This window comes from Cantharellus anzutake, assembly GCF_015039405.1.
Source record: "Cantharellus anzutake strain C23 chromosome Unknown EI90scaffold_10, whole genome shotgun sequence".
NCBI lineage: Eukaryota > Fungi > Basidiomycota > Agaricomycetes > Cantharellales > Hydnaceae > Cantharellus > Cantharellus anzutake.
The window spans coordinates 1,174,826-1,202,010 of record NW_024066960.1 but is presented as its reverse complement, the minus strand read 5'-3'; the positions used below and the strand labels follow the sequence as shown (position 1 = coordinate 1,202,010).

The following is a 27,185-nucleotide window of genomic DNA, read 5'->3' as shown; positions in this document are numbered from 1 at the left end:
CACAACAATCATGAGGCCACGAGCCAAAAGGGCACCTCGGGTTGGACATAGGGGAATACAAAAATGCTAATGGGCATCTACGAGTTGTGGCATTCCAGAGAAGCTGTCATCCATAGGAATGATGGAGGCCTTAGTTTGGGCCTATTAATAGATGTAAATGCTGGAAGCAGAGTAGCAGAGGCCCAATAGTAATGGGATGTTGCAACTGAGGGAGTTGGGACTTCAACACGTTGTGTCGGTGTGTTTGGTGTTGTTTATGTTGGCCCTCAGGTTAACTTCAGTCCCAATCTCACACTCCATGAATACAACTCACTTACCATGCCTCAATCGAGCCAGAAGCGAGCAATTGATCGGGGGCAGGGGAGCCTAGAAGAAGCATGTGAAGGTGTGCCCTTTCTCTTGGAACAATGCACTTATGTGTGGTTCACATTTGTGCCATGACTGTGCCATCTTCATAATATGGGTAGAGCTCCTGGCAGAAGTTAACACGTGTAAGGAGTTACTTAAACCGTTTTTTTGTCTTCAAAAACCGACTAGAGTCATACAGCACAAAGAAACATGTCCAGGGCCGATTCCAATGCCATGCGGCTCTGAGATTGACCATAACGTGCATAAGCCCTCTCATATTATCAAATCTGATGACCTTCAGGTCAGATACCATCAAGTTCCCCCAACTTGTTGCTTCGATCTCAAAACCTGTCACCAGTACTAGGGCATTGGCAAGAAATCACAAGGTGGCCAACCATTACTGGGTACATTCTTACCACATACTGTTGTTATGAGTAGACTGTGGTGATCAGTGGCTGCACTCGCAAGATAACAAGGGACTAAAGTAAGTACCAAAGTTGACTATTATTGCATTTAACTATGGCACTTTTTATATCTAGGCCATGCTACAAGCTGATTGGTGCATGGACCAATTGGGAAGGCAGTGTTGCATGTTTGGGATGTTGCACACTAGCGCTGTGCATGGGACATGTTGCCTGAATGGTGACAAGACTCATAATTCAACATGTACAGGTGAGTGCTTGTCAGGGACTTGTCCAGGGTCAAGGGAGCCTGGGTGTAGATCTGGGGCTGAGAGCCTGGTGGGGGGCGGATCAGGCATGCATACTGACAGGCCCGATGCAGGACAACGGTCCCTGGCCACTTAGACTGAAGTGGAAAGATGTTATTGTTATTAAAAGGGGAATGCTATACTACTTACTGTCATATCCATACAATCCCGACCTCCGCTCCAGGCTCCCAGAACTCCGAAACCGACTCCAGAGCCCCACTTCCCTTCTGTCACCTTCTCCTTGCCAACTCCCAAGAGGTTATCCCACCTCCAGCTCTGACACCACCTTCGGTCCAACTCTGGAATATTCCAGGTCCGACCTCAACCTTGACACCTCCCAGATGAGCACGCAACACCTATGCTCCCAACTCCGGACCTCCACTCTGGAATCCTGGTTGCGTCTCTGTCTCCGGAACCTCCAGTCTTAGCTCCGACCTCGGACTTTGACCCCACCTCTGCTTATACCCATTGTATTGGTTAGCTCATTCCATTTAATTACGTTTGCCAATATTCCGGAGTTTAACTTCCGAGTTCGGACTTTCCAGACTTACATTGGACCTTGCAACTATTGCATTGCTCCATTCAATTCCGCTATTCTCCCTCATTCCTATTTGGGCTGCTGCTTCCTTTCTATTCAGTCAGTCAGCCATTCCCCACTCCCATCCTCCTTCCTTCCTCCTTGGGCCTTGGCCCTTCACTCCTCCTTTGGGAAACACCATTGAGTCAAACCCTTGACCCTCAGTGTTGTTCCTCCTTCCAGCTCCCTTTGTCTGTTTTCAGAGTACCCTTGCTCCTTTTGATTCTGGACCCCTCCTTATATACAATGTACATAGTAACTTGTAACCTCAGTCCAAAATCGACCTGAAATGCCCCCAAGAGACTTCCCCTCTGCTAGATCCAAAATTAGGGACCCCCAGGACAACCAGCAATGGCACAGTGCTCCGCCTGAGTCACTGAGGCCAAGGTCCTTCCACACTAAGTCTCCAATTTCACTCCAGAGTCGTCTGAATCTGCCCGATCTAACACTTACCTGAAGTGGAAAGATGAGAAGAAGGCTACTTCTTCGGTTCCCACTTCAGGTATGTTTATATACATGCAGCTTAGGTCACCTGATGGATGCCACATCACCCTTGCACACAGCCATAATCACCCAGGTGTCTCCATGGGAGATCCCGAGGGCATCCACTGTGAATGCGTGAGCTGGACATAGCAGGGAGTTGCCTGAAGCGCCCGGGCTGGGCATGTCATGAGCATGCTGCAGGTGGGTCAATGGTACATTGATACAGAGAAAGGTCATCCGTGTATGTCATATCCATACAATCCCGACCTCCGCTCCAGGCTCCCAGAACTCCGAACCTGACTTCCGGAGTCCTACTTCCCTTCCCTCACCTTCTCCTTGCCGACTCCCAAGAGGTTATCCCACCTCCGGCTTGGACACCACCTTCGGTCCGACTCCAGAACATTCCGGGTCTGACCCCAACCTCGACACCTTCCAGACGAGTACGCAAAACCTATGATCCCAACTCCAGACCTCCACTCCGGTATCCTGTTTGTGTCTCCGTCTCCGGAACCTCCGGTCTTAGCTCCAACCTCAGACTTTGACCCCACCTCTGCTTATACCCATTGTATTGGTTAGCTCATTCCATTTAATTACCTTTGCCAATATTCCGGAGTTTAACTTCCGAGTTCGGACTTTCCGGACTTACCTCGGACCTTGCAACTATTGCATTGTCCTATTCAATTCTGCTATTCTCCCTCATTCCTATTTGGGCTGCTGCTTCCTTTCTATTCAGTCAGCTAGCCATTCCCCACTCCCAACCTCCTTCCTTCCTCCTTGGGCCTTGGCCCTTCATTCCTCCTTTGGGAAACACCATTGAGTCAAACCCTTGACCCTCAGTGTTGTTCCTCTTTCCATCTCCCTTTGTCTCCTTTCGTCCTACCCTTGTTCCTTTTGATTCCGGACCCCTCCTTATATACAATGTACCTAGTAACTTGTAACCTCAGTCCGAAATCGACCTGAATTCCCCCCAAGAGACTTTCCCTCTGCTAGATCCGAAATTAGGGACCCCCAGGACAACCAGCAATGGCACAGTGCTCCGCCTGAGTCGCTGAGGCCGAGGTCCTTCCATGCTAAGTCTCCGATTCCACTCCGGAGTCGTCCAACTCTGCCCAGTTCTAACAGTGTAGAATAAAGAGAAAATAAAGAGAAAATAAAGAGAAAGTGAAGAGGAAGTGAAATGGGGAGAGAAAGAAAGAGGAAGGGGGGAGGAGGTAGGAGAGGACTGGGTGGCGGGGTACCAGGTGAAGTGGGGCCGGGTGGGGCCAGGTCAGGCAGGTGTGCCCTGACAGTTGCCCCTGAACAGCTGCAAAGCGTTCTGGTATTCTTACTAAAGGCAGCATTCAAGGTGAACTCATGTTCCCCCCCAGCCAAAAATGATGCACATCTTTGAAGAACCTCAAGGCCATGGGTGCTTGCACCACCATGGGCTCATTAGCGCAACTCCGATTATCTGGCGCACCACATGCTGGTTCCAGGTTGGTCATTACCCATGTATCTGGTTGCCCATTGAGTTGGCTGCACTCAGGTGAGTGGAACAGTACGTTGTAACAGGTCTATCAATCTAGACTTGCAACTCAGGTCTGGGGGGGGTAGGTCTCTCTCTATCTCTCAGGTAGATGTGGGTCCTGCGAGTACGGTGCTGATACTCTGTCTAACCTCTAGCTAACTGTCTGTACAGTTGTCATGGAAGAGTCCGATACAAATATAAAAGGAAAGTCACATGCGTGAATGAATGAAAATAGTAAGGAAAATAAAGAACAAGTCATATCTCCTCAACCACTCCACCAAATCCGACGATCTTGGACTCGTCAGAACCACCTCCACAGTCTCTACAACTCCTATCATTACTACAACTCGCCAACCCTAGTCCCTGATGCAGTAGGGGGTGAAATGTGTGATAAGTGTTGGTTTGACCTGCACGGACTTGTCCCCACAACAACGTTCCGATACTTTGCTGGACCTAATGATTCACAGTGAGCACCTGTCAGCCGATGTGGGCAGTATGATGTTCGAAGAGTGCCAAGGATGCAGGCGATCTCATTACCACATCTTTGCTCTCCCTCCCAGGCAAGCAGTGGTTTCCATCTTTTTCTATATTCTGACTGTGCTTTGGATCTCTCAGTGATCAAGATACTGCTGAGCAATACCAACCATTGGTGTAACAACTGCTGTCGAAGGAGTTAAGGATTTGTGATTGGGTGATTGGTCCGTATGTAGCTGGTTCTAACATCGGTGGTGTCTGAATCGCTCCCACAACTGAGCCAAATACATAATAGTGATAGTTGTTGGGCAGTCCATTGTTGGGACCTTCGTCCTGCCATGCAAACACCACTGACAGTGATTTCTAAGATTGCTTGTAATGAGGTTTACTGCATGCCCCGGTTGATTTGATGTTGGAAAGAGATGTGTGTCCACTGGTGCTTGCAGTTGAACAACCACGCACAGTGGGAATTAGAATTGTGTAAAGGACCATTTTAAAGATGGTAAAATACACTCATGTTTACGATGAGCGGAGTAGTTTTATATGATCAAGTATGTAATATTTTACCAAGGTTCCATTACAATGATTATGAGAGTAAATTACTTGTTTTTTGGTCATTTTTGATTAGTTTAACGGTGGTAAACGGTCACTTTACAACCATCGTACTTTGTATTTTACGCCATGGGCTTGGTAATTTATGATGATTGTGGTTGGTAAAACATATGGCCATTATCATCATTCACAACTATTATCATGGTAGTTTACAGTGAGGATAACCATAATTCTTTGAGTGAAATAAGCAAAGCTCCAAATGAAAGATGACTGGCATCGAAGTTTCTGGAGTTCAATCATCATCCTTGCTTTCAAACTCTACTCGCCCTGGAGCCTTTTGATTGGTCCTTGGAATAGAAGTGGGGTAGCAAAGGAATGGCAGAAGGGAGAAGCGGCAAGTGTACTTTTGGGCAAAATAACCCCATTTGAATTAGAAGAGGCATGCGAGGTTTGGGCAATGTCACAACAGAAGCTGGGATGGGGAAAATTGAGAGAATTAGAGAGCAATAAGATGAAGTCAATTCAACCTCTTACTGTGAAGACGAGTATAATCCAACACTTCCTGAGGGTTATACTTCATGTCTTTTGTCCTGCATGGGTCAGGAACCTTTGTCTTTTGAGCTAGGAAGTGGGCAGTGCAGAGGCATGGGTCAGGAAGACCAATCTTACCTTGCTTGTCATTGGTGACATGTTGGTTCTCTGCATGAAATAAGAGAAGAAATGATATTTCCTGGGGCTCGGTCAGTAAATAACATGCAAAGACGCATGAAAACACATCCATATATGAAACCTTCATGATGATTGCCATCAGCACCGTTACATCCAACCAAACTATAAGTACTCACCTTAGAAAAAACCGGTGGAACAAGATATCTAAGCAGTGAGAGAGAGGAGAGAGTGGTTTGAGAGACAATGAACAAGGGGTCAAACCTGAAATGTGGAGGAAGGTCAAGTCGTGAAGTCCCACGGAAATTGCTGAAAACGACGGCCCAGACTTCGCCATGTCTTCTGTGCTAGCACATCTATTGGTTCTGGCTGTTCCGGATTTCATTCCTAGTCTTCCCCCCACTGGCGCTGTGAACTCGAATCTCCATCTATTGAGGATGATCTGTTATGGGGAACTGCATGAAATTCTCGAACGTGTTGTCCCTACTTCAGAACAAATGACACCTCACCCTCATTTCAGGCAGTGGTGCTTGGATGTGGCATTACCGCCTACCTCATTTACTGCACTCTCCTACACTACACAAATTCTTGTGTTTGCATCTGTATCGTCAGTTTGTGGCTGGCTTCATTGTGGAATGAACTCAGGCCCTAATTGGGCTACTATAGACCGCGGTAGCGAGCCTGCGAGGCCAGTTTTCAGCATGGATGATGATGACTAACACATTGTACATATGTCCAAACTCATGTAAAATTCATTGTAGTTCAAATACCATCGACAGAGTGGTATTTTACGAAGTTTAAAACCAGCCTTCAACCTGCACCGCGAATATGCTGTAATTTACCATCTTCAAAATACCACGAAAATGTCGGTAAATGGTAAAAAACGGACCAAAAAATGGTTTTTTACATCGCCTTACTTCCCCCAGTGCACAGTTTGCTTCTCAGCAGGTTGAGTGGCGGGTTTTGCCGCTTCAGGCAGTGCTCGTCAGTAGGCTGGATTCAACCCTTGGTTCATGAATGGGGATTTTTACTGAATGGTTGTCACAGTTGGAAAAGGGTCTTCGCTGTTGCCATGCCTTACATAATCAATATGATTGGGTTGAATTCCAGGACGAACTTGGAATAAAAATTATTTGTTTATGTTTACTGTACAAACACATCCAAATTGCCCATCGGGTGTGTCAGGTCCTTTGATGAATCCATTCATGGTCAAAATCCCTACTCTACCTCATTTCTATACCTCTGGTCCAACAGGAAATATTGGCTATAGCCCACAAGCAAGATTTTCTTCCAATAAAGCTCACAGTGATGCATCACCTTCAATCCCATCACGAGGCCATCCCAAACGCAAAGTTATGGAGGATAAAGATTCCCCAGTAAAAAAAATCTGTGAAAATTCAAGGGGAGCTGCCGCTGCTACTGGTCAGCAGGTGGAGTCAACTAGAGGCACACTCTCGCCATCCAAGAGGCTTAACTGAGAAGTGCATACCAGAAAACAAAATCCGCCCGACCCTGTCATGTGGGAACCAATGGCTTCTAGTTGTTCCCAGACACTGGCAAGGCAGAGCAATACACAGCCAAGCACCTTCAGGTGTTCCATGTGTCACAATTCTACTGTTGAGCAAATATACCCAAAGAATGATCGGCTGAGGCTCAAGCCTCCTGCAATTGTAGAACTCGTACTGTCAATACTGAAGTCACAGAACTTCATGCTCAGCGAGTTTCTTGTTATTCTGTTTAGCAACCCCATAGGATTCAGTGCATCAGCAAAGGAGATGCTGAAGTGGTTCATAGGGGGACGTACTGTGAAGAACCATCCAGTTGATGTTGTACACACATTATACAACCACCCATGGGCACGGCCTATGAACCCCTGAACCCCGCTATGACACATTGCCAGAATATGCCATTCCAACAATGTTTTCTCAGCCAAACACCCAGATGGACAGCAAAAACACATACAGCGACTTACAACACTACTTCATTGCACAAGTCATTGACTGAATGGAATCGGAAATCAGAGTTCTACTGAAATCCCCTTACTTGCGAGCAAGGGATACATCCACAAATCAATTCAGCTGGGACACGGTCCTAGACTTCTCAGTTGATGCAGTCCAGAAGATTGCAGTTAGCGTTGCGCCTGTGACCTGGATGCTGCTTACATGGATTGCAGTCGGTGGAGAGAGAGCTGCACAACTAAAGGAAATGAAGTTCAAGGATTCAGGGAAGGGATGTGGGGCTAATCACGTATGGGACCCTTATTTAGTGAGTAAAGGAATCAGTACCTGCCAGAGAAGCAACTGACAGTGTTTGAGGGATGTGCCATTGCACTGATGATGCTACTGTACTTTCGCAATAAGGGGCTAAACAAATTCCAGAGTATCATGGGGATACTCATGTTCTCTGAGAATTCTTCCAAGTCGCTTCAGTCAATCACTGGCTGAATGGGACTCACAGTTGCAAACAGCTCAACACTCAAGCGCCTGTACTCAATGAGTGCAGTTGCATCCAAAAGAATTCGCACTGTAGGAGCAAACTGGGTCAACAAACTTGTGTCATTTCACGTTGTTTATGATAACATCAACCAATACCACCAAAACTGGCGACCTTCCCTCTCTTCACAAACATCTCTAGAAAGTGGGACTGCTGCGACACTAATTATGCAGCTGGGTGTGGCTCCCGAGGCTTTTGACAGCTTTGAATATGAGGGATGCCGGCAACATGTCAAACGTGAGGACATCACGTTAGCAGAGATCTGGGAGGACATTGACCGAAAACATCTGGAAAATGTCTGTGTCATCAACATACTACGCCTTTTACTTGATCATGTACCTGGCCTGAGGCGACACAAGACTGATTTTGATGATCTCAGACACACTTTTGCCATTCACCCAACGCCACTCCAGAAAACGGAAGTCATTCCCCTTGAGACATCGGGCTTTGATGAGGCAACCACTATAGGAAACCGGCAGACAATTCGGGATGTTGTTGAGCACCAACTCCGCATCCCTCCACATGCTCTCGAGGGGTGCCTCATACCATTTTCTGGTGATCAGGCCACGATCTCACATATCTGAACTCTCAAGCGTCACACTTCTTCAGGGTCCACTTGGTTCTCATCCAATCATTATATCCTACCCCTGATTGAGCTTTGGCACATGAAGTTTGAAATGCTCAAGGGTATCATCAAGGTGCATTGGCCAGAGCAGACCAAAAAGGGTGACATCAGCCTTCGCTTTGCCGCTGATAAGCTCCACCGAAATTTAAACCCAAACAAGGTCAATTTCTACCCAGCTGAGAGACTTGTTGAAGTCATGCTCACTGCAATGACACTAAATTACATCAGGTATTCCCGCTTTCCACTTCCACTTCCACAACTCATATATGAGATTTTAGAAATATGCTTCGTCAAAAGTCATTGAAATTCCCGATGAGGCAAGATGGAAAGCTGATGCACCTTACAGAAGAGCTGGAAGCGTGTACAAAGGAGGGATACTATCTCCATTCATGCACTTTCGAGGAACTTTGCCAACTCACTCGCGACACATACCACGCATTTGGTTCAACACGGTCCGGTTACATGGCTGTGTCACACAGTGTGAGCGATGCTCGGGCCCACTTTGCTTGCTTCATTGATCCTCAGCTGGACTCACATTTCCCAATACCCGAAGGACCACTGAATTGGTGGGGGGAAGCGGTGAGCAAGGCGAAAATGACAGTGAGGGTGATGGGGATGAAAGTGAAGACGACACCGGCATCACCAATGATCACGTTGGACCGTCAACTGACATTGACCTGGCCTTCGAGGACGAAAATCTCACCTTTGAGATGCCAAACAATGGAATCGGTGACACCTTGATGCACAACAATGTGTTCCTATGGTGAGATCTCCTTCAGTACTGGGAGTTCAAGACTAGCGTGAAGGAAGGAGACATAGGTTGAACATTTGAAGTGATTAAGGTGAGCATAGTTGAAATTTAAGTTTATTTTTATGCTGTACTAACCAAATCACAGTGGCTGCATGTGTGGTTCTTCGGCGTCAGGGCAAGCAACTATGGTCACGAGCTTTTACATCAAGCCCTTGACTTATGGTTCAATTTCACCGAGGCGACAAAGAAAGCAGTGTTTGACTGGTACATTCTAAATGTATCAGGGCTTCTTGGAGGGCGAAAGGAGAGAGACCTACTTCAGGAGCACCACAACCTTGCCATCAAGCGTGTACACAATGGGCGCTTGGCGAGATTTGATTCAAAATTCATCCATGAGGCCGTCTCCTTGAATGTTGTGCCACTTGGTCAACTAGCAAACAAAATCAAGGAGCGGCTGGGTCTTCACCAAACCATTTCAAGCCGAACAGATGCTGAACTGACAGCAGACATCAACTTGCTGGGTCACTCATACTTAGTCCAGCAACACCATCTCTATCGTCCAAACCGATCACAATCTTACTTGGCAATTGATGCACTCTCGTGTGGCTATGCCAAACTTCGAGATAGTGCACTGAACAACTTTCTGGATAAGCATGTCGTTTGACAGGTAAGTACCCAATCTAGAAATCTGTGCGTGACTTTCTCTCCTGTGTACATGCCTGCTGTTCTAATTGTGTTGCCTCATCCATTAATAGCCCACGCACCGACCTAACTCTCTTGTGCTTTGATCTCCCTTCCTCCCCCAGCTCAACAGTTGTTGTTCCCTCTCCACCTGTGTGCTCCTGCTCTTGGAAGTTGTTGCTTCCAACAGCCCACCACTGTCTATTGCTGTACCAGCAACATCGCTTGTGTGAGGAGTCAAGAGCTTGCCTGGTATTAGCTTCCGCTTTGCTGTCTTCTTCTTTTTCTGTGCCTCTGCCTCCCGATGCCTAATGATGATTCCTTGTAATTCCGTGTTCAATGCCTGAACCTTGGCCCATAGTTCGTCTTTTTCGGCCTCAGACAAGGGAACAATCGATATCCAGCCATTGACCACAAAATTAAGCCAATCGCATGTGGACACTGTATGTAGCCGTTCTGCAAGGCTGCGAATGTCACACTCTCCAACAATAAATTCCGGTGAGATATCGTCAGGAGAGTCAAAACTGAATGGACGCTTCCTCCAGATGTCATCCCTCCAATGCAGCAGCTCACCCCTTGCGCGCTTGCGAAGGTCCTTGGGTGGCTTGTGGAAATTCTCTCCTGGTAAGCGGCTGACCTGCTTGCCCCTTTTCGGTTTTCTTCCGGCAATGACTGCCATGTAGTCTCTAACGGTTGCAAGGTGGGATTGGAGAGGCCCGGGGTCACACTGCTCACAGCAGTGTGTGACTTTCTTGAACTCATCACCAAAGTAATGGCATAGCACAATGTGGGGACATTCGCTGTGGTGAGGATTCAAGAACTCGACTAGTGCGGGCTGTGTCATGGCTTGGACCTTATCAGACTGCTCGATCTTTGCTGCTGTGAGGGCCTTTGCATTAGATGGGATATACGTCTTCAAATCCCGGTGCTCTGCAGGTATGACTCGGAGATCCTCACTTGCGTACATGACTAATACCCCACCACTGCCATCTCTACTTGCTCACCCTGCCCATTGTGACAACCCTTCAATCGATTGGGGGAGATCGACGCAGACAACATTGGTAACGGTCATGTCAATCCCAACGTTAGCACTAACAGTGGCCACTATGTATCGAATGGTCTCTGCACGAAGGGCAGCAAGGACTGCTTGACAGTCACTGTCATCCATTTCTGCGTGAAATGGAGATACCATTTTTGTCGCTGCTTTGCGACACTGAGTCACATCCATCCAAGGTAGTCCCTCCACTAGTTCCACCACAAGCCACTGACAAAGTGTCATCACTTTTTCAATGGTATGGCACGCAAACAAGGTCGGGGTCAGATCAATCGGTGAATTGATAACTTGTGGAATGACCCAAGGAAGGTCCGGAAATGTTGTGCTTTCGGTGGAATTGAGAAGGAACCGAGCACAATATTTCAAGTCAGGGCAGTCAATCGGTAGTTTAATGTTATGGAACTGATTCTTCTTGAACCCTAGGATCCCCTGGAGTTTGGTGCAGGAGTCCTCATGAAGGGAAGCTGACATCACAAGGAAAGTGATGCGTGTGGGTAATCGTGCACGCAGTTCACATAGTCTCAAGTAGTCCTTTCGGAATGACAATCCCCATTGAAGTACAAGGTGGACTTCATCTATGAAGACAAACCCGAGCTTCCGTATGAAACATTCATTGTGGAATAGTTTGGCCACTGGTGGGCTCTGAAGCATCTCTGGGCCCATCCCAATCACATCCCATATTCCGTCGCTAATTTCCCTCCACAGATCCCATCCTTCTCTGGCAGCCATTGAGGCTAGGATGCTTGCACTCACTCCGATGAAGCGGACACCCTTCTGATGTGCCTTGAACTCCTAGATTTCTATTTGGTCCGTAAGTGCGGCATGATATTGAAGACAGATACTGACTTGGTCAATTATTAGTGACTCAGTTGGGTAGATGACAATGGCAATGTGATCCTTTCCTGCGACTTCGCAGGCAATAACCGGTGCTAGGGTGAGGATTGACTTCCCGCTTCCAGTTCTAGATGTAAGGAACACTTCCTGTCCTTTGAATAGGTCGAGGGAATGTGAAATTTGCCATGGTCGGGGCTCCTTAATTCCCAGCCATTCCGCCAATATTGCACCCATCCATTCTTCGGAGCGAGTCTCAAATCATCTCAAACTCTGACGGAGCTCATCAAGCTTCTTGTCATACTCATTACACTTGAGAGATGGTGCATCATGGAGGATCAAAGCACTCATATGGCAAATTTTCGGTGTGAGGAGAAATGAGAACCCGACATGTCCCGACATGTGATCTTTTGTATTGGGTAACAAACTGGGAAATGGATACAAGAGACCCTTTACGAGCCTTCGCAACAATTCAATAAAAATCTGCATAGTGAACCCATCAAGTTAGTCCCAGACAGCCGGCATTGCCCCGTTCGGAGGGAATGCATGTGGTCGTGTGATAATTCAATATGGGATAATAGATGTGGTCAAACGGAGTTGGCACTGCCACCACCAAACGGACCAGCCCTCATGCAGGCCTTGTGCAGATGCGCCGTTTGGGTTACTAGGGGATGCTGCTTGGGGGAGATGACCCATGCCAACATACACAAGTTAGAACCAGGGGCTTGTTGTACACACACCGATTATTTATATTGGAACCCTGACGTACATCAAATACAATGTGCGGCTCCGATTAAGGCATGCGCAATGTCCCGGAGCGCCACCTAGTCCCTGTACCATCCACCAGACACCGTGAAGAAATCAAAGGGGAAAATGAAGGGAGAACGGGCTTGTGGTTGGTCCTGCAGGTGCAGCCATGCCACAGAGGAGACAGGGGCCAGGATAGTGGAGGATTCATTTGAATAACATGTCAGCTCCATTATACAAAACTGCAGTGCAGATGGTGGGTTGAACGGCGCAGGAATGCACAAAACGGTGTAGATACAAACCTCTCCCCTAAAGTTTGTTTAATAAATCAAATCTGATGGTTCGGATGCAAATTTTGAAGGAAAATTTCCGTTTCCACCTAAACGGTGAATGGCCCTAGAACAAGATACCAGCTCAGAATGCCCCCTCCCTTGCTGGATGCATCTGGCGATGCGTCAAACGCGTCAATTCTCACGTTATGGGCCAATTTTTCCAACAGCCTGACTTTGTTGACAACAGTGCCCTCCGTGAATGACTTTCTGAAGGCTACGGATGGCCCTTTTGCCCATCTGAGGAGCCTGGTTGGACAACACACTTCCACGAAAGATATGCCACAGTTCCAACCCCTTGCCTCCCTTGAGGATGTTGTAAAGAACATTGTGCAAGAGCTATGGGGGCACACCTCCGTCAAGGCAGTCAGAGGTATTGGGAATATACTTGATGAAGCATCCGTGATAGACGACCTCAGCTTTGAAGGTGCATTATTTTCCTCACTGCTCAAACTGTTTAGAAGCTCTCAACACTGTGCAGTTTTCATGGAGACGTGTATGGCCGCATATTCCCAGAAAAGGGGGAAGTCCCCCCAAGAAGTAATGAAGAAGTTCCGCTCTCATAACACGACTGATACAGGCCAAACCACTTGGCAGACATGGCTTAAGCTTCACCATAGGTTAACAATATGCTCACAGCTCATCTTAGAGACTAATCATTTCTCAGCGGGACTCGATAGCCAAGATGCAGCAAGCCTCCGCAAGTCAGAGCATCTGGAAATCGAGGAGAAGTATCCAGACAGGGCGGACAAAACGAAAGCCTTTTATGACAAAGTTCTCATGCATTACGGAGACATTATTTTGTCTAAGGATGAAAGAGAGACCCAACCTAATGAAAGTCTCCACCTGCTTCAGAAAATGACAGGAAAATATCCAGCACAGGTGAAGTAGATTAAGCGGAGCAGCTACATGTTGTTGTGATAGGTCTGCACACTTAGTTCCACCCATCCCATTGGCATCACTGTAGTGGGATTGTAGCGGATGAGACCGTCCCCCCGGAACAGTCCACAGTAGCTTTCACCAGCTCACCGATTATGGCAGAAATGGTGAAGGCTATGGGTCTGCCACTCACTGAGGATGCAGCCCTTGCCATAAGGAATCTGTATGATGGCATAAAGGCTTTCAGGTACGCTGCGCAAGCACAGGAAAGTGCAGATAGCTTACTCGTAATTCTTTTAGCCCATACCAACCCGATATCAGCAAACAGAGGTATGAGCACCTCGTCCTCATGGTCCCCATCAGCTGAAATTACTGCAGAAGCTTCCTTCATCATCTTCGTGCCTTCACGAACCCGGACAAGTCCAACAATGAGGAGTTTGGCGCATCAGGCTTGATGAAGTCTGTTGTAGCAACTGCCAGGCAAAGTGTCCATTTCCATGATAGCCTGGACAAATACCTTACGGTGAAGACGGAGGCCATGGACGAAAACGACATCGATTATCATACACCGATATTGAAAAGGAAAGACAGCCTTGCCATGGCAGACAAGTCATATGGCCCACATAGCCGACGCTGCACTGAGGCTGCTGTGCGGCTTAAAACAATGATATGTACATCCTACTTTGACAGAGCACTTCACATTGCCTATCTGATATCTGGTGTCAGAGGAGGCAACATGTGTAAGTGAGCTCGGGACCGACTGGAGGGTTGCAAACATACTTCCATTCTTACTTGAGCATCATCTCCGTTTTGCCGGCTGGCATCGCGGCGTCCGACATTTGAACGAGTCGCTCCCCCGTGATTGGACCCCACATGAGTCTGCTCGGGGTATGATGCAGCTCTACCACTCCGACCCTGAACAGAAATTGAGAATCGAGACAATGACAGAAGGTAAGGGAATGTCAGTGAAGTTCCAAAGGGCACAGCTGATGGGTTATGACTCACCAGAGGAGTATGAGAAGCGTGAGGTGCTCCATTACGCACCTGATGCAAATGGGAGTGTAAATACATGCTACCCGAAAATGAGGCGAGGAGGGCAGTTGCCAAAGCTGCGCTCACCGTGGCACGACCTAGGAAATGCAAGGCAGACTTACCAGACTCACTGGAGGGGAATACGGTCGGAGACGGTAAGATAGAGTCTCCATCTCCCAAGCGAGTTAGGAAGAAGTCCAAAGCCACCCGCACGCATGCTCCAGCAAAGGCCAAGCCTCCTCGCATGGTTCCTGGGAACAACAGTCAGGTGAATGAAGCTAGACTGCCACAGAATAAGGCGGCAGGACCACAGGGTGATGACATGGTATCGGGGACACCGGATAATAACTCACCTGTATCCAGCGGGTCATTGTCACCGATACTCCCTTCAAAAATAGAGCTGCTCAACCTGCCCACGTTCTCACTGGAAGTACGCTCCAGATCCCAACCAGAATGCAAGCCGCAACTTACTGACATCCCACAAAATGATGTCTTCACGGAACAAACCAGCAAAATGGTTCCAGAATCGCATACCTCAATGGTTATCCCTCCTATTAAGTTGATTCATCCAACCCCCAACAGCACTCCAGCTAGAGGGCAATCGATGTCAGGATCGAATAATAATGGGATTACGTATCTCACTGTGAACGAAGGGCCAACACCCTGGGCACGCTCAGAGACGCCATCTTCCACAACAAGCACAGGTGGTGAGCCTGCCACCTTTGACACCTTGTTCAAATGTGCACGACACTCAGTGTGGCAAGCTGCACTGAAAATTCTGCCAGCGGTTTGTTTGGAGGCGCTATTGAAAGAAAATGTCAAATGCTTGGTGGAGATCGACATCATTAAACTGCACATCGACAAGAAGGTACCACCTCCTGAAACCTTGGACACAGCTCAGCACTGGGAAATCGCTAGGGACGTTGGAGATGAGCTTCGTGGTAAAGGTGCCGATGTAGGAAGACTTGCTGGGGACATGGCAAAATTGCTTGATACTGACGAAGTTAGTGATGAGAAAGATGAGTATTCCCCGATGTGTGCATGTCCGAAACTGGATTAGTCTGCTAAAGGTTTTTCAGTCTAGTGACTTAAAACCTCAGGGTGAGTCTGAGTGTCAGGGCGATATGGTTCGCTAGGTGGAATCCGGAGCTGGGGGGATTGGGTGCCATTGACCATCGTGCCTTCCACGCTTCTTCCATCTCTGCTCTGTGTAGGCTCTCTACATATGTGAGTGAGTGGTAACCTGGCCTGTCTGTTCTAATGTGGGCACTTTCCTTTGTTAGCTCATCTGCACATTGCTTCCTATAGCACCGTTCCCTTCGAAGACGATATCGCCCGCTGAGTACCCTACTACACCATAGCCTGTGACTCTCTGGCCATCTTCATCTGTCTTGGACCCATCGGAGTAGACGAAGAGGAAGTCCGGGTCGTCTTCGTGTTCCATGACGAACTCCAAGTGATCATCGTTCCAGGGGATGGACCTGGGATGTTCTCCGGGACGTAGACTCTCACACACTGCGTCTCTGATGTCTCTGATGTAAATCTTCCATGAAGAAATTAAGATCAATGGGGTATGTCATTTGGGGGAACTAGATACGAGTTCAGAACCAAGTGTACAGGGAATGCCTACTAGTCACTTAAATCTATTTGTTCTTGTTCACTATCCATCACTATTGGAGCGTCCCTGGGGTCGATCTCAAGTCGGGCATAATTGACGGGAAATCTTGCTGCTACTTCAGCAGCTTGCTGCTGCAGTTCATGAATGAGGTGGGGGTCCAAGGTTTTCCAGGTGGGCAGCCAGCAGGGATTTGTTAGGGGAGGGAAAGGATTTGGTGTTTTACCTGATCTCGAAAGCTATCAATATTCGTGTCCAGTGGAGTGGTGTCAAGCCCAACATGCACAGCTTGAACATCGGCCATGACCCACACGCCACAATCATACCCATTCCGTTGTCGTTCCTCCATCTAGGGACTGTTAATGAATGTCATATTCGAGTCGAAGCAAGATAGTATACTTACAGTGACTACTTTCGTGGTCCAATTGAACCAGTTGAACCCGTGCTGACCATCAGGGTGAGTGAACGACCAGACAGCGTCAACCAGTTGTTGGAGTATCTGTAGAAAGGGTATCACTAACACTGGGGCATGGACTAGAATCGGGCAATGCACTGTAAAAACCCAACATGGGCCGTGGCAGTTTATACTGGAGGTTTCGGGGATGGGTTTGCTGTCAAGATAGCGCAGCTCTTGCTCTTCAAAGTTCACAACACCAAGAAGCCAGTGGCAGCACTTCCTTGAATAGCATGGGACTGTCCAACTGGTTGCTTCAAAAAGATCAGTTCGAATCTTTTTTGTTGCTCGCTAAGGAACTGGTCAGCACAGTGTTGAAGAGTGCACTCCAACATACATCCAATAGGCGAACTGCCAAATGATGTCACATTCCCTCACACTGGGTAGGAAACATGATCACTTGGGGTCGGGTGGTACTGAGCAGGTCCCACAGGTTTTTGTCAGTGAGGTCTTTCAGCATCTCAATGTACGCATCAATTATCGTGCCATCTATCAGCTGCCAGTGATTGGCCATTACTAGTGCATCGGGGAAGATTGTGATGTGTTTGTAGTATCTTGTCTGGCCGTCTTGTTTCACCATCTAATGGAGCATCAGTGGGATGAGTGGTGGGAGGCCAGGGGAATTCTCACTCTTCCTGATTCTTTAGGCAAATACAACTCCATTATTTCCTTCCAAATTTTCGTTGGCTTTTGTTGCTGAGAGGATTTGCTGGGCGAGCGTATAGCATCAAAGATCGTTGAAATTGGGGGAAGGCTCTGAGGACGAGGGTTCTGATTCCAGAACATCTCTTCAATGTTCTCATTACTGCTGGAATTATTTGCATCTCCTGATTGATTATGCCAAATAGCCGTAGGAGGTGGAGCCAAATTGGCAAGAGGCTCTCTGAATGTTTTGACATTCCCTGCAAGGTCAATTGCGCCATCTGGCCCTGCTTCTAGCGTGTCATCTACATGGCTTGGGGCCACCTCAGGGTCGAGAGCATTTCCCAGGCCACTAGCTGCGTCGGTAGGCAGGTCGGGGTCAGCATGATCAGCATCTATGTCCGGCTCAGGACTCATCCTAATAAGCCCATTAAGGGCACTTAGCTCGTTTCTGGCCTCAGCATCGTCTTCAGGGTCAATGTCATTACTTTCTGAGGGTAGAGTGGTGGAAGACGGTGGGAGAAGGCAGAAGGAAGGCATAGCATTGGCATCAGGATGCTCTAAGTTTGTGAGTAGATAGTGTGCTGATGCACGCCATAGATTGTTGTTGGGAAATGGACCGTTTACGATCGTATCACAGCATTTGAGGGACAACCTTAAGCGTAGTTGCAATCGGTGGTTGAATAGGGCTGGGATCGAAAAAGAAGATTAGCAATACAGGTAATCAGTGGAACTTATGTGACATACGATGGATATTGTCCATGATTCGAATCAACGAGTCCACCGATTGGATGATCCAGGTACGTGCATTAAGTTCTTCTCAGGCAAGCCTGCACTTTTCTTCCTCAATACGAGCAAGTGATAGCATCACTGCTATCCCATGGCGAACCTGCTGATTGACAATGAAGGCCGGTGGTTTCTCATCCAGGGACCAGTTGGAGTTCCACAGGCTCTCCCACATCTTAGTCCATCATTCATCACTGGGGTCCATATTGAGCACCTCTTTGGCATTCATTTTCACATGCACTTGAGAGTCTGGGAACCAGGATGGTCTGACGGAATGTTCGAGGCTGTTGACAAGCTTGTTATATTGTGCAACATGGGCAGAAATGGTTTGGGCGTGGTCGTTTGCACTACTAAACACTGAGACCATCCTCGAGTATCCTTAAAGTACTGGACAGGCTCTTAACTACGGCATCATTCACCTCAAGCGGGAGAAGGCTTACCGACTTTTGCAACTAGCCGCCCTCCACGCCGTTGGGAGCTTCAAACAGGGTTCATCTCATCCTGGTACTTGGCTAAGCAGATAAGTATAGAATGTTTGCGGAACCGGGCTAGAATATATTTCTCGATGTAGTCCCTTTCTGGGCCAGATGGATTTCGCGGAAGTTTCAGATCGGACAGACCGATTTGGGCAGTCAAATCATGCAAGCATTTTTGGGATTCATCATGTAACTCCTGCAGGTGCTGAGCAGCTTGATCGGTAGAACTATCGGCCATTGTTCGTATCAGGACGATACGATCCAGCTCCTTCTTTATGGCTTCCAATGCATCCGAATGTGCCTGAGCCGACCGTTCGGCTTCCAAAAGTTTTGCGAACTTTTTCATTCCAGCTTGGTCATTGTCTAGGACATAACAGCATAAGCCAACACCAAATGTGGGATTGGAAATGTGCATACAAGCCCGAACGGAGAGCTGCAAAGACTTTTGCTCTTCCCACTGGGATTGAAGAAAACGAGTCGTGAATCCACTATTCTTCAAATCTTGGAGAAGTTCAGTCGAAAGTGCCTCCTCATGAAGAATGGTGGCCATTTTAGACCTTGCCAACGAAGCGAGACAGTCTCGACCATGGGATGCAATTAGCTTGATTTTGCTGTCAATAGTTGCAATCCGTTTTGCCGGCTATATTTCCGGAGCAACATTGCATCAGACCGGGCTTGTGGAGCGAATGGTATAGTGTCAGGGCACGCCCCGCCCGACCCCGCTCCGCACCGCCGCACCCTCTTCCTTTCTCCTCTCTCCTTTCCTCCTTTCTCCCTTTCCTTCTCTCTCTCTCTCTCACATGGACCACCTTTCCCGCTCTTCAATGTATCACCGGCGTACACGCCTATTTCCCCTCCTGTACTTTACCACCCCTACATCGCCGCCACCGCCGTTGCCGCACTCGCCCCGCATTTACAGCGAGCCCTCTCGGGATCTCCCGCGGAGACACCCGGAGAGCCGTGGCTGTGTGCAGGGGTGACGTGGCGCTCCCCACGTGACTGATCCCGCATGTATATAATACCGGCTGGAGTGGGAACCGAAGAAGCAGCCTTCTTCTCATATTCCCACTTCAGGCAAGTAGTGTAGTCCCCCCTTTTTAATAAAAACTCATATTCCCACTTCAGACTAAGTGGTCGGGGACGCTCACCCCGCGACGGGATCGCCGCTACGCACAGCCGCTATTCCTCTCACCGAGTCCCGCGCGCAGGGACCTCGCCGCTTTCGGAGCTGTCCCTGACATATAGGGCATGTTGGGACTCACACTCATCATGCGTTCGGGCGCTATCATGTCAACCATTGAGGACCATAACCGCTCATTCCCTTCCCCGTTTGACTTCCCAAACCCGTTGCATTTCCATGGGTGGAACGCGATTTGACAACAGAATTGATGGGCATAAGCATGGAAGACTGAAACTGCGATGCTTAATCTGGGGGCAATTTCAGGGATAAGATTATACTTTACTCAAACATCAGAGGTTGTATCTGCAGAGTGTGCGAAGTCATACCTTGGCTGCAGATCGATCAAGAATGCACCCAACATCATACATCAGTCCAATGGTGGCATTTGAGGGAAGTTGGCAGCTGAGTGCGATGAGCATGGCAACTGAGAAGTGTTGCCATTCGCCTGGAGTGCGCATGTCACATAGGAAGAGGGGAATATCATGACGGCACATGGTTGCCATCAGGCCCTTTGAATGGAAGGTATCTGTTTTGGAGGCTGACTTCCCTTCATGTTTTGTGGCTCGGTGGGATTCTTTGCATTCATCAATGGTGCCATCCGGTACAAGAGATGAAGGACAAGATTCCAAAGAACCTCTAGATGCAGCTCGTGCCTCAGAGACATGGTGGGCAGCTTCATCTATTTCAGCCTGGGTCAGGAATGTGCAGGTTTCGTTCCAGGGAAGAACCATCTCTCCTCCAACAAACATGTACTGCTTATGTTGCATATTACCATCCATAGCGACAATGACATCAGGATATGTATCTGGGGAGGAAATTAGCATACCTGTTCCTGAAATAGATGTGAGGACCAACTCATTGGCAGGACTACCCCACACTGACCCCCCAAAACACTGTGGGCATTTCGCACAGAGGTATGGGCTGGCACTGTTGCCAGAGGCGTTGCAAAGTAGCTTTGTTCGCTCACAGGTCAACAATTGAGGATTCGTGGAGGCTGGCATGTCAGGATCACTAGATATCATGCTGTGAGGTACGATCGTTGGATCGCCATCGTGAGCAGATCCATCATGGTCAGGCCCTACAGATTTATGCGGTGCGTCAAGACATAGCGGTGCATCAAGCTCCGCAGGGCCTGTGGGTAGGAGAAACTCTCTTTCTGTTTCAACCTCTACGACGTCCCGCAGGGCCTTAAACCATGTAACCGCTTCACTAAACGGGCCTAGAAAGGGTTCCTATATGTAAGTGCGATTATGTACATGTCAACGCCACACAAATAATGAATCTTACATTGACAGGGAATCCATAACCGTTCTCCCACAATATGCCAAACAAAGCGGCATGGAAGGAGGCAATCGGAGTAGACAAGCTCACATTCAAAGCTAGGTATAGGGAAAAGACGTCGAAATGGAAGGCAACCTGAGGTATCACAGATGACCCGGGAAAGTAGCCGGACTGGATGGTGCTAAGCGGGAGGGTATTGGAGGGACATTCGCAGTATTCAAACGTACGCTGCATGGCACCTGGAGTGAGGTCATTAAACCACTATTAGAGAAGCCAGGATACCAACATACTTGAGGATGTGATCATCATGAGTGAATGAAACCGGAGGTATGTGTTGCAACGAGAGCAGAGCGACGCTATCGGTGTGCACAGGCATCCGTTTTCATCAAACAACGTCTCACCAGGGGTACCAAGAGATATACGGCCCGCCTTCTTCGCCTCCAAATCTAAGTAGATTCCCACTGCTTTATATATCACGTTCTCGCGCCAATGAAGCCAAGCTGCCTGCTTTTGTGGGTTCCGCGATGCTCTCTTGTTTCGTTTTTTGGGAGCTGGTGGCAGTGGCGAAGGGGATGAAGGGGTGTCTGAGCCTGGGATAGTGGCTTCTGCAACATTTTCCAACCAAGAGTGGGGAGATTCTTCCCATATGAGTGACTCCATTTTTGGAGCCTGCGGTGAGGGGGGAGTCGAGATGTTGTCGGTGCACGCCAGCATCGCACTCCCCACATGATCGTGGCGATTTGGGACCTGCCACCGATGGGTGGACTGGATTCCTGGTCCCCAGCGTTGGGTCACCACAGAGCCACCGGAGGTTGCTATCTCCACCCGTCGTGATGGCTGGGGGGCAGTGTTATCACGAGCTGAGGCATGGACATTGGACATTGAGAATTCAGGATAACGTGCAGGTTGGGGTTAGGGAGATCGCCATGTTTTTTGGGTTTGTTATGGTTATGTGGACGATATCTTTTTACAGGTGAAGTAGAAACGGGAGCCTTTACAGGTTTGTATCTCCTCGGCATGGTGTAGTTGCTTTGGAAAACTAACGCGTTCAGGTCAAAGCAAAGAACAGGGCAGGCCCTTCAACAAGAACGCGCGGGTCGCGCTGTCAATTGATCTGTAAAGGAAATGCGCGCTCAGCTGAACAGCCATGCGGATGTGGCTGCAGGACACACCAATAAGGGTGGACACCAAACGAGGTGAGCCGGAGCGATTGCTTGTCCGTGTTGCAGTGGGAAATAAAGCCAGGGCGCTGAAGCTTCAAAAGCGGTTCTTCTATGTGGGTATTGGGCACGGAGTGGTAGGCAGTGGCGGGGGTACACGTCGGGTCAGGTTCTGTCCGATTGCACCGTCTGGGATTAACCAGCACTGACCGAGGAGTTCGCGGTTACTCAGACCCAATGTGAATGTGATCCCACTAATCCGGATTGGATAAGGGGTAGCGTGGAAAACGGGATGCAGAGGGTTGCGATAACTGCCAACAATTCCGCAGGTTGAGGCCGTTTACGCCCGTTCGATGGCAGTAGATGATACACAGAGCTTTTATTACTATTCTGGGGATGTCCCACAACAGAGAGCAAGATCTAAGTCTTTGTGCGCGAGTGAGGAGCAGGGTAGGTAGGTAGGTATGTGTATCGCGTAATGCGCCGTTCAGAGGAAATGTGGGGATGAGGCGGCTCGTACTGGTTATGCCTGTGAAGGGTGTCGTACGGGGTCGGAGTGGGAGATCGGCCTTTGCAGCGTGTTGCCTGGACGAGGGAAACGACAACGAGACGCTAGCGGTGCAAGGGTGCAGCCTCCAGCCCTCCTTAGTCGGATATCTCTACAAAAAGGCTATAAAGCTGCACGGGACGTCGAAAGCAATCACCGTTCCACACAAACGACGTATGTCCGGGAGGCTCGATTGGCTGAAGAGCGTGCTTTAACCGTGACGCACCAGCGACACACTAAGCGCCTCCGGTGGTCTTCAGTTAGCTGCGACGAGGGGATTCTTCTGAAATATCTGTAGGGCGATTGAGGGCGAATGCAGGGTGTGTTGTGAGAGGTGTCGATACAGGCAGAAGGTTTGACCCGAGTGCCCTTACCAGCGAGGGGCCTGTCAAAAGCCCAACGATAACCGACAGGGACAAATGAGTGTTCGTGCGTGATGGCCTTGAGCGATGTGAAAAGGAAACGGGGTGCTGCACGGATCAGAAGCGATTTTCACAAGACGTGAACGACGGATTTTGTGCTCACCGGATATGGCCCCTATTGTAATGGATAGGACGCCGAGCCCAAACCAGTGATCAAAAGCCTATCTATAGTGCAACATACGGTCATATCGGGGGCTGAACGCGTCGAACGACGCGTGCGTCACTCACGGCGCTTTCAACGATTTGGAATGCAAGAGACGCGTCGGCTTTACCCGAACGCCCGTTTCTGGGGACACCTATCTCCCCAGATTGAATAGGTTCTCACGGGGATAAACATTTAGTGGTCCCAGACTAGCTCGTCAGTTATTAACCATTGAGGGGTAGTAACCATTGGCACGTGAATAACTGTACGGGTACATACGCGCAAGTTCGCTTATGTAAGCGTCACGAGGTCACGACCTTAAGCGCTATTCGGTTTGCTGTCCCTCCACGAAATCATATACCATCTACCACTTTATGTTGAGTTCGGTAGCTCACCAAGCGCCAAGCGCAAGCCACCAAGCCACCACGGCCTTCCACGACATTGACTTGAGAATTCGTGCCCTTACCACGATCCTGTCAATTCTTGATCCTCAAGCTGGCTCTCCTACCAAAGGCCCCTCGTCAATCGAGTTCAAAGTTGCGATGCATATTGCCACACTCCTCACTCGTGGTGCGGATGAGAGGAGAGGCAAAATGGGACCGAACATTCGACCGATTGCAGTCGCCACGCGAACGACGGTGGATTCCGTGAATATCCTTGCGACGATTGATAGAGACGATAACGAATATTCATATACCCCTGAGAGTGGGCTCTCAAACCATTTTGTTGTCACCCAGAATCCCACACCAGATGACCGTGTTGCATTTGGTGTCACTGTGACTGAGATTGAATCTAAAGATCTAAACGACGTCCAACGCGATGAACTATTGAACAGGTGATCGGCTTCCTTTTCTACGCGTAGCCCTGATTCATTATTGCCATTGCATTTAGCGACCGCCCTCCAGAGGATATCACTCTGGGTCAGCATGCAGCAGATGTCATGTCTTTATTTAATAATATCCGCACCGTACGGCTAGGTGGATCCGAACAAGCCCTTGCCGTTCGACGTATCACTGAATTTATCGTTCGGCGATGCGCACCGATCATCTCCCATCGACTCCGATCCGACAAGTTCATCTTTCAAGACACGACATTAGATAAGATTCTCCAAGGATGGAGACCTAGCGACGGGGACCATTTTGTGAAGACCGAGTGTGAAATACCAGAACGCCTTGTTCGCCCATTCCAGACGGTGGGCATCCAATGTCGACGGTCCAACGGGAAATATTTCGCATCATGGACGAAGGATATAGCTCCAGCTTGGATGGAAGCATTTCTATCGTGCCTATCAATGTGCAAGGATTGTTTCGAGCTAGAAGGCAAGAAAGTGGCAGGCGACACCGCCGTGGGCGCGACTGCTCTCAAAGTGCTCCAAACATTGGTTGAATCAGAGGGGTTCAAATATCTGCTTGGGCTGGGGTCTGTCAACGCTATCCTGCTGTCAAACCGTCGGCGAGGTATAACTATTTTTAATGTCTTCGTTGTCCCCACGATCTAAAAGCACAACCTCTTCATCAGCTCGCTCCAATACTGAAAACACAGAAGACCCCTCAGCTCCCTCCGATGCTGAAAACACAGAAGACCCAGCTCCCTCCGATACTGGAAGCACAAACTCAGCTCGCTCCAATACTGAAAACCCAGAAGACTCCGATGACGACAATTCAGAGCTCACCGCTGAGACAGAAGAGGACCCGGTCGCTCTTACCATGCGATACCTTGGTAACGCCGTCGCGTGGATCACTGCAACAGATTTCTTATTTTCCAGTTCACGTATTCGACGTACCCCGAGGCTTCGTCTCCATCTCGCGATCACCGCTCCTCCTGTCGACCCGAAAGCAATGGAAGATGCAGTGCCAATCTTCACGAATATATTCAGCAAAACCCTTAAAGACTGGGAGGATCAATCCAGAGGCGGCAACTCGAGGGTGCGCACATGGTACTGGCAATCTGTTGGGAAGCTTCGAAAGTGCAAGGAGTTTCATGGCACAGTCCACTGCGAGGCATCCCTGATGGGTGCCATTGTACAGTACAATGGCCAAGCTAATAACACGCAGAATACCCAACTTCCGGAGATATTTCATGTAAGTTGTCGGTGTCCTGCCCCTTTGGTGGTGGCATGCCGCTAATTTTCCTTTGAAGAGTACTTCTAATAAGCCAAGGACAATGAGAGTGGCTAAAAAATGTTGCTGGTGCTGCACCATGCTGGCAACCCTCTTGAACTCGACAGATATCCAGTTCAGCCTCCCTGGCTCGCATGGTCGAATATTCCCGTGGGCCCTTCCCAGTATGGGAATATCTTATGAAGTTGCTTGCTCCCTTGAGGATAAGCTTCAAAAACAACTGTCACTGGCAATTTGGAAGATGCTGGATGAGCTAAAACATATATCTGAAAGCCAGACAAGCAGCCCTGTATCAGATGGCAGTAGTAGTAAGCTTGAGCTTGAGGGTGATTATTGGGATGAAGCGATGGATAAGTATGAACATAAGCTTCATTCACGTAAGCTTCGTTCACGTTGAAGAAACAGGATTCTTTTTCCTGTTTCTTTGAGTGGTTTCTTTAGCATTTGAAGCAGCTAGTTTATTCCTGTATTGTCAGGTTAGTTGAGAATATTATCACCATAGCCCCTGTGCAGAAGAGCTCTAACAAAAATCATCACACTAAGCAGCAAAAGTGACAGGGTTGGAGGTGTGGTAAGGTGTTAAATGCATGGATAGTGTGTTGATGTAACCCCGGAATGAGGACAGAGGGTGTCAGAAATGTGGATCCCAAATGAAAGAGAGACTCAATATCGGAGGGCTTCGGCCTCAGCAACTCTGGGGTGCCAGCTTTGGTGACTCCTCAATCCTCAGGCTGTCGATAATGTAGACTATATGGAGCTAGTATTGAACAGGGGGGAGGAGAAGAGCAATGCCCCTTTTCCTGACCCCGGATGCTATATAAGTACATACAGGTGTTTTACATTGTTTATTATGGAGAATAACAGAATAAAAAAATGTGTGCATCATCCATCCTCTATCCATCCCTTACACAGGAGTGCTGTGCCATGCTTACACATGGGTGCCCTAAGTTGCAGACTGTCAAACTGTCAGTGCATCCAGGGTCCAGGCGGTCCAGGTGGTCCAGGCGGTCCAGGTGGTCCAGGCGGTCCAGGTGGTCCAGGCGTAGCGTCTGGTGCTGAGGACCTCATGGGGGGTACATCAGCAAAAGTCCGTTATGCTCCGGAGAGCCAAGAGTGGCTGGAGCATGTGGGAGACTGTCATATCCCGGAATCCCAACCCCACACTCTCCCACCTCATCACACCTTCCTAACAACTTCATCATCCCCTACACCATAACTCCCCACTCCCCAAGTCACCTTCCTTCCTAACTGTCTCAGCTCTGGCCTGGTTGCGGCACACCTTACCTTGGCCACTCCCATCCCGGAAGCTCGGTCCCAAGTCGGAACATTCGGAGACTCCGGATTTGCTCCGACCTCCCGATGGATCTCTGACGTCCCTTGACATACCTCTAAACCATTCCCCCTCCCAATTCATTTATTGGAGTCACCCAACATCCTTCAGATATGTAACTCCGCTTTCGGAGCTACCCACATCCTCTGGTGATCCCACTCACATCATCACCAATTAGTCACCTTCCATTTATAGTGCGACTGTCATCTTCTTTCCATTCAGTTGGCTAACTTCCTCTTACCCATTTCTCGTTCCCATTCATCCTCTGGCCTTTTACTCCGCTCTGCCCACC

The 27,185-nt window shown here is 48.7% G+C and overlaps 7 protein-coding genes across 7 annotated transcripts; 3 read left to right on the top strand and 4 right to left on the bottom strand.

Annotated features, from left to right (window-relative positions):
- Positions 1–5,651: 5,651 nt before the first annotated feature.
- EI90DRAFT_3014026 (uncharacterized protein) lies at positions 5,652–6,035 on the top strand (the record flags this gene model as incomplete). The annotated part of the gene is made up of 1 exon (XM_039056726.1): positions 5,652–6,035. The coding sequence occupies one exon, from the start codon at positions 5,652–5,654 to the stop codon at positions 6,033–6,035; it is 384 nt and encodes a 127-aa protein (XP_038919750.1).
- Positions 6,036–12,917: 6,882 nt separating this feature from the next.
- Positions 12,918–16,242, top strand: EI90DRAFT_3119414 (uncharacterized protein; the record flags this gene model as incomplete). The annotated part of the gene is made up of 9 exons (XM_039063212.1): positions 12,918–13,709; positions 13,766–13,953; positions 14,007–14,036; positions 14,085–14,427; positions 14,504–14,657; positions 14,715–14,734; positions 14,794–15,761; positions 15,823–15,839; positions 16,100–16,242. 9 exons carry the CDS (start codon positions 12,918–12,920, stop codon positions 16,240–16,242), a joined length of 2,655 nt encoding a protein of 884 aa, XP_038919749.1.
- A 700-nt stretch (positions 16,243–16,942) lies between these two features.
- EI90DRAFT_109449 (uncharacterized protein) lies at positions 16,943–18,437 on the bottom strand. The gene is made up of 4 exons (XM_039051485.1): positions 18,197–18,437; positions 17,438–18,138; positions 17,145–17,387; positions 16,943–17,098 (listed from the first exon to the last, which is right to left on the bottom strand). The coding sequence occupies exons 1-3, from the start codon at positions 18,210–18,212 to the stop codon at positions 17,172–17,174; spliced, it is 933 nt and encodes a 310-aa protein (XP_038919748.1). The 5' UTR covers positions 18,213–18,437; the 3' UTR covers positions 16,943–17,098; positions 17,145–17,171.
- EI90DRAFT_3044830 (uncharacterized protein) lies at positions 18,257–18,822 on the top strand. Its single transcript, XM_039059366.1, has 2 exons — positions 18,257–18,622; positions 18,676–18,822. The coding sequence occupies exon 1, from the start codon at positions 18,330–18,332 to the stop codon at positions 18,594–18,596; it is 267 nt and encodes an 88-aa protein (XP_038919747.1). The 5' UTR covers positions 18,257–18,329; the 3' UTR covers positions 18,597–18,622; positions 18,676–18,822.
- On the bottom strand, positions 18,257–19,261 carry EI90DRAFT_3287373 (uncharacterized protein; the record flags this gene model as incomplete). Its single annotated transcript, XM_039067052.1, has 3 exons — positions 18,257–18,622; positions 18,676–19,074; positions 19,129–19,261. 2 exons carry the CDS (start codon positions 19,259–19,261, stop codon positions 18,716–18,718), a joined length of 492 nt encoding a protein of 163 aa, XP_038919746.1. The 3' UTR covers positions 18,257–18,622; positions 18,676–18,715.
- A 616-nt stretch (positions 19,262–19,877) lies between these two features.
- On the bottom strand, positions 19,878–20,385 carry EI90DRAFT_2910890 (uncharacterized protein; the record flags this gene model as incomplete). The annotated part of the gene is made up of 2 exons (XM_039054410.1): positions 19,878–20,168; positions 20,218–20,385. 2 exons carry the CDS (start codon positions 20,383–20,385, stop codon positions 19,878–19,880), a joined length of 459 nt encoding a protein of 152 aa, XP_038919745.1.
- Positions 20,386–20,986: 601 nt separating this feature from the next.
- On the bottom strand, positions 20,987–22,084 carry EI90DRAFT_3044829 (uncharacterized protein). Its single transcript, XM_039059365.1, has 4 exons — positions 22,030–22,084; positions 21,879–22,009; positions 21,179–21,841; positions 20,987–21,123 (listed from the first exon to the last, which is right to left on the bottom strand). The coding sequence occupies exons 1-3, from the start codon at positions 22,052–22,054 to the stop codon at positions 21,437–21,439; spliced, it is 561 nt and encodes a 186-aa protein (XP_038919744.1). The 5' UTR covers positions 22,055–22,084; the 3' UTR covers positions 20,987–21,123; positions 21,179–21,436.
- Between the last annotated feature and the right edge of the window lie 5,101 nt (positions 22,085–27,185).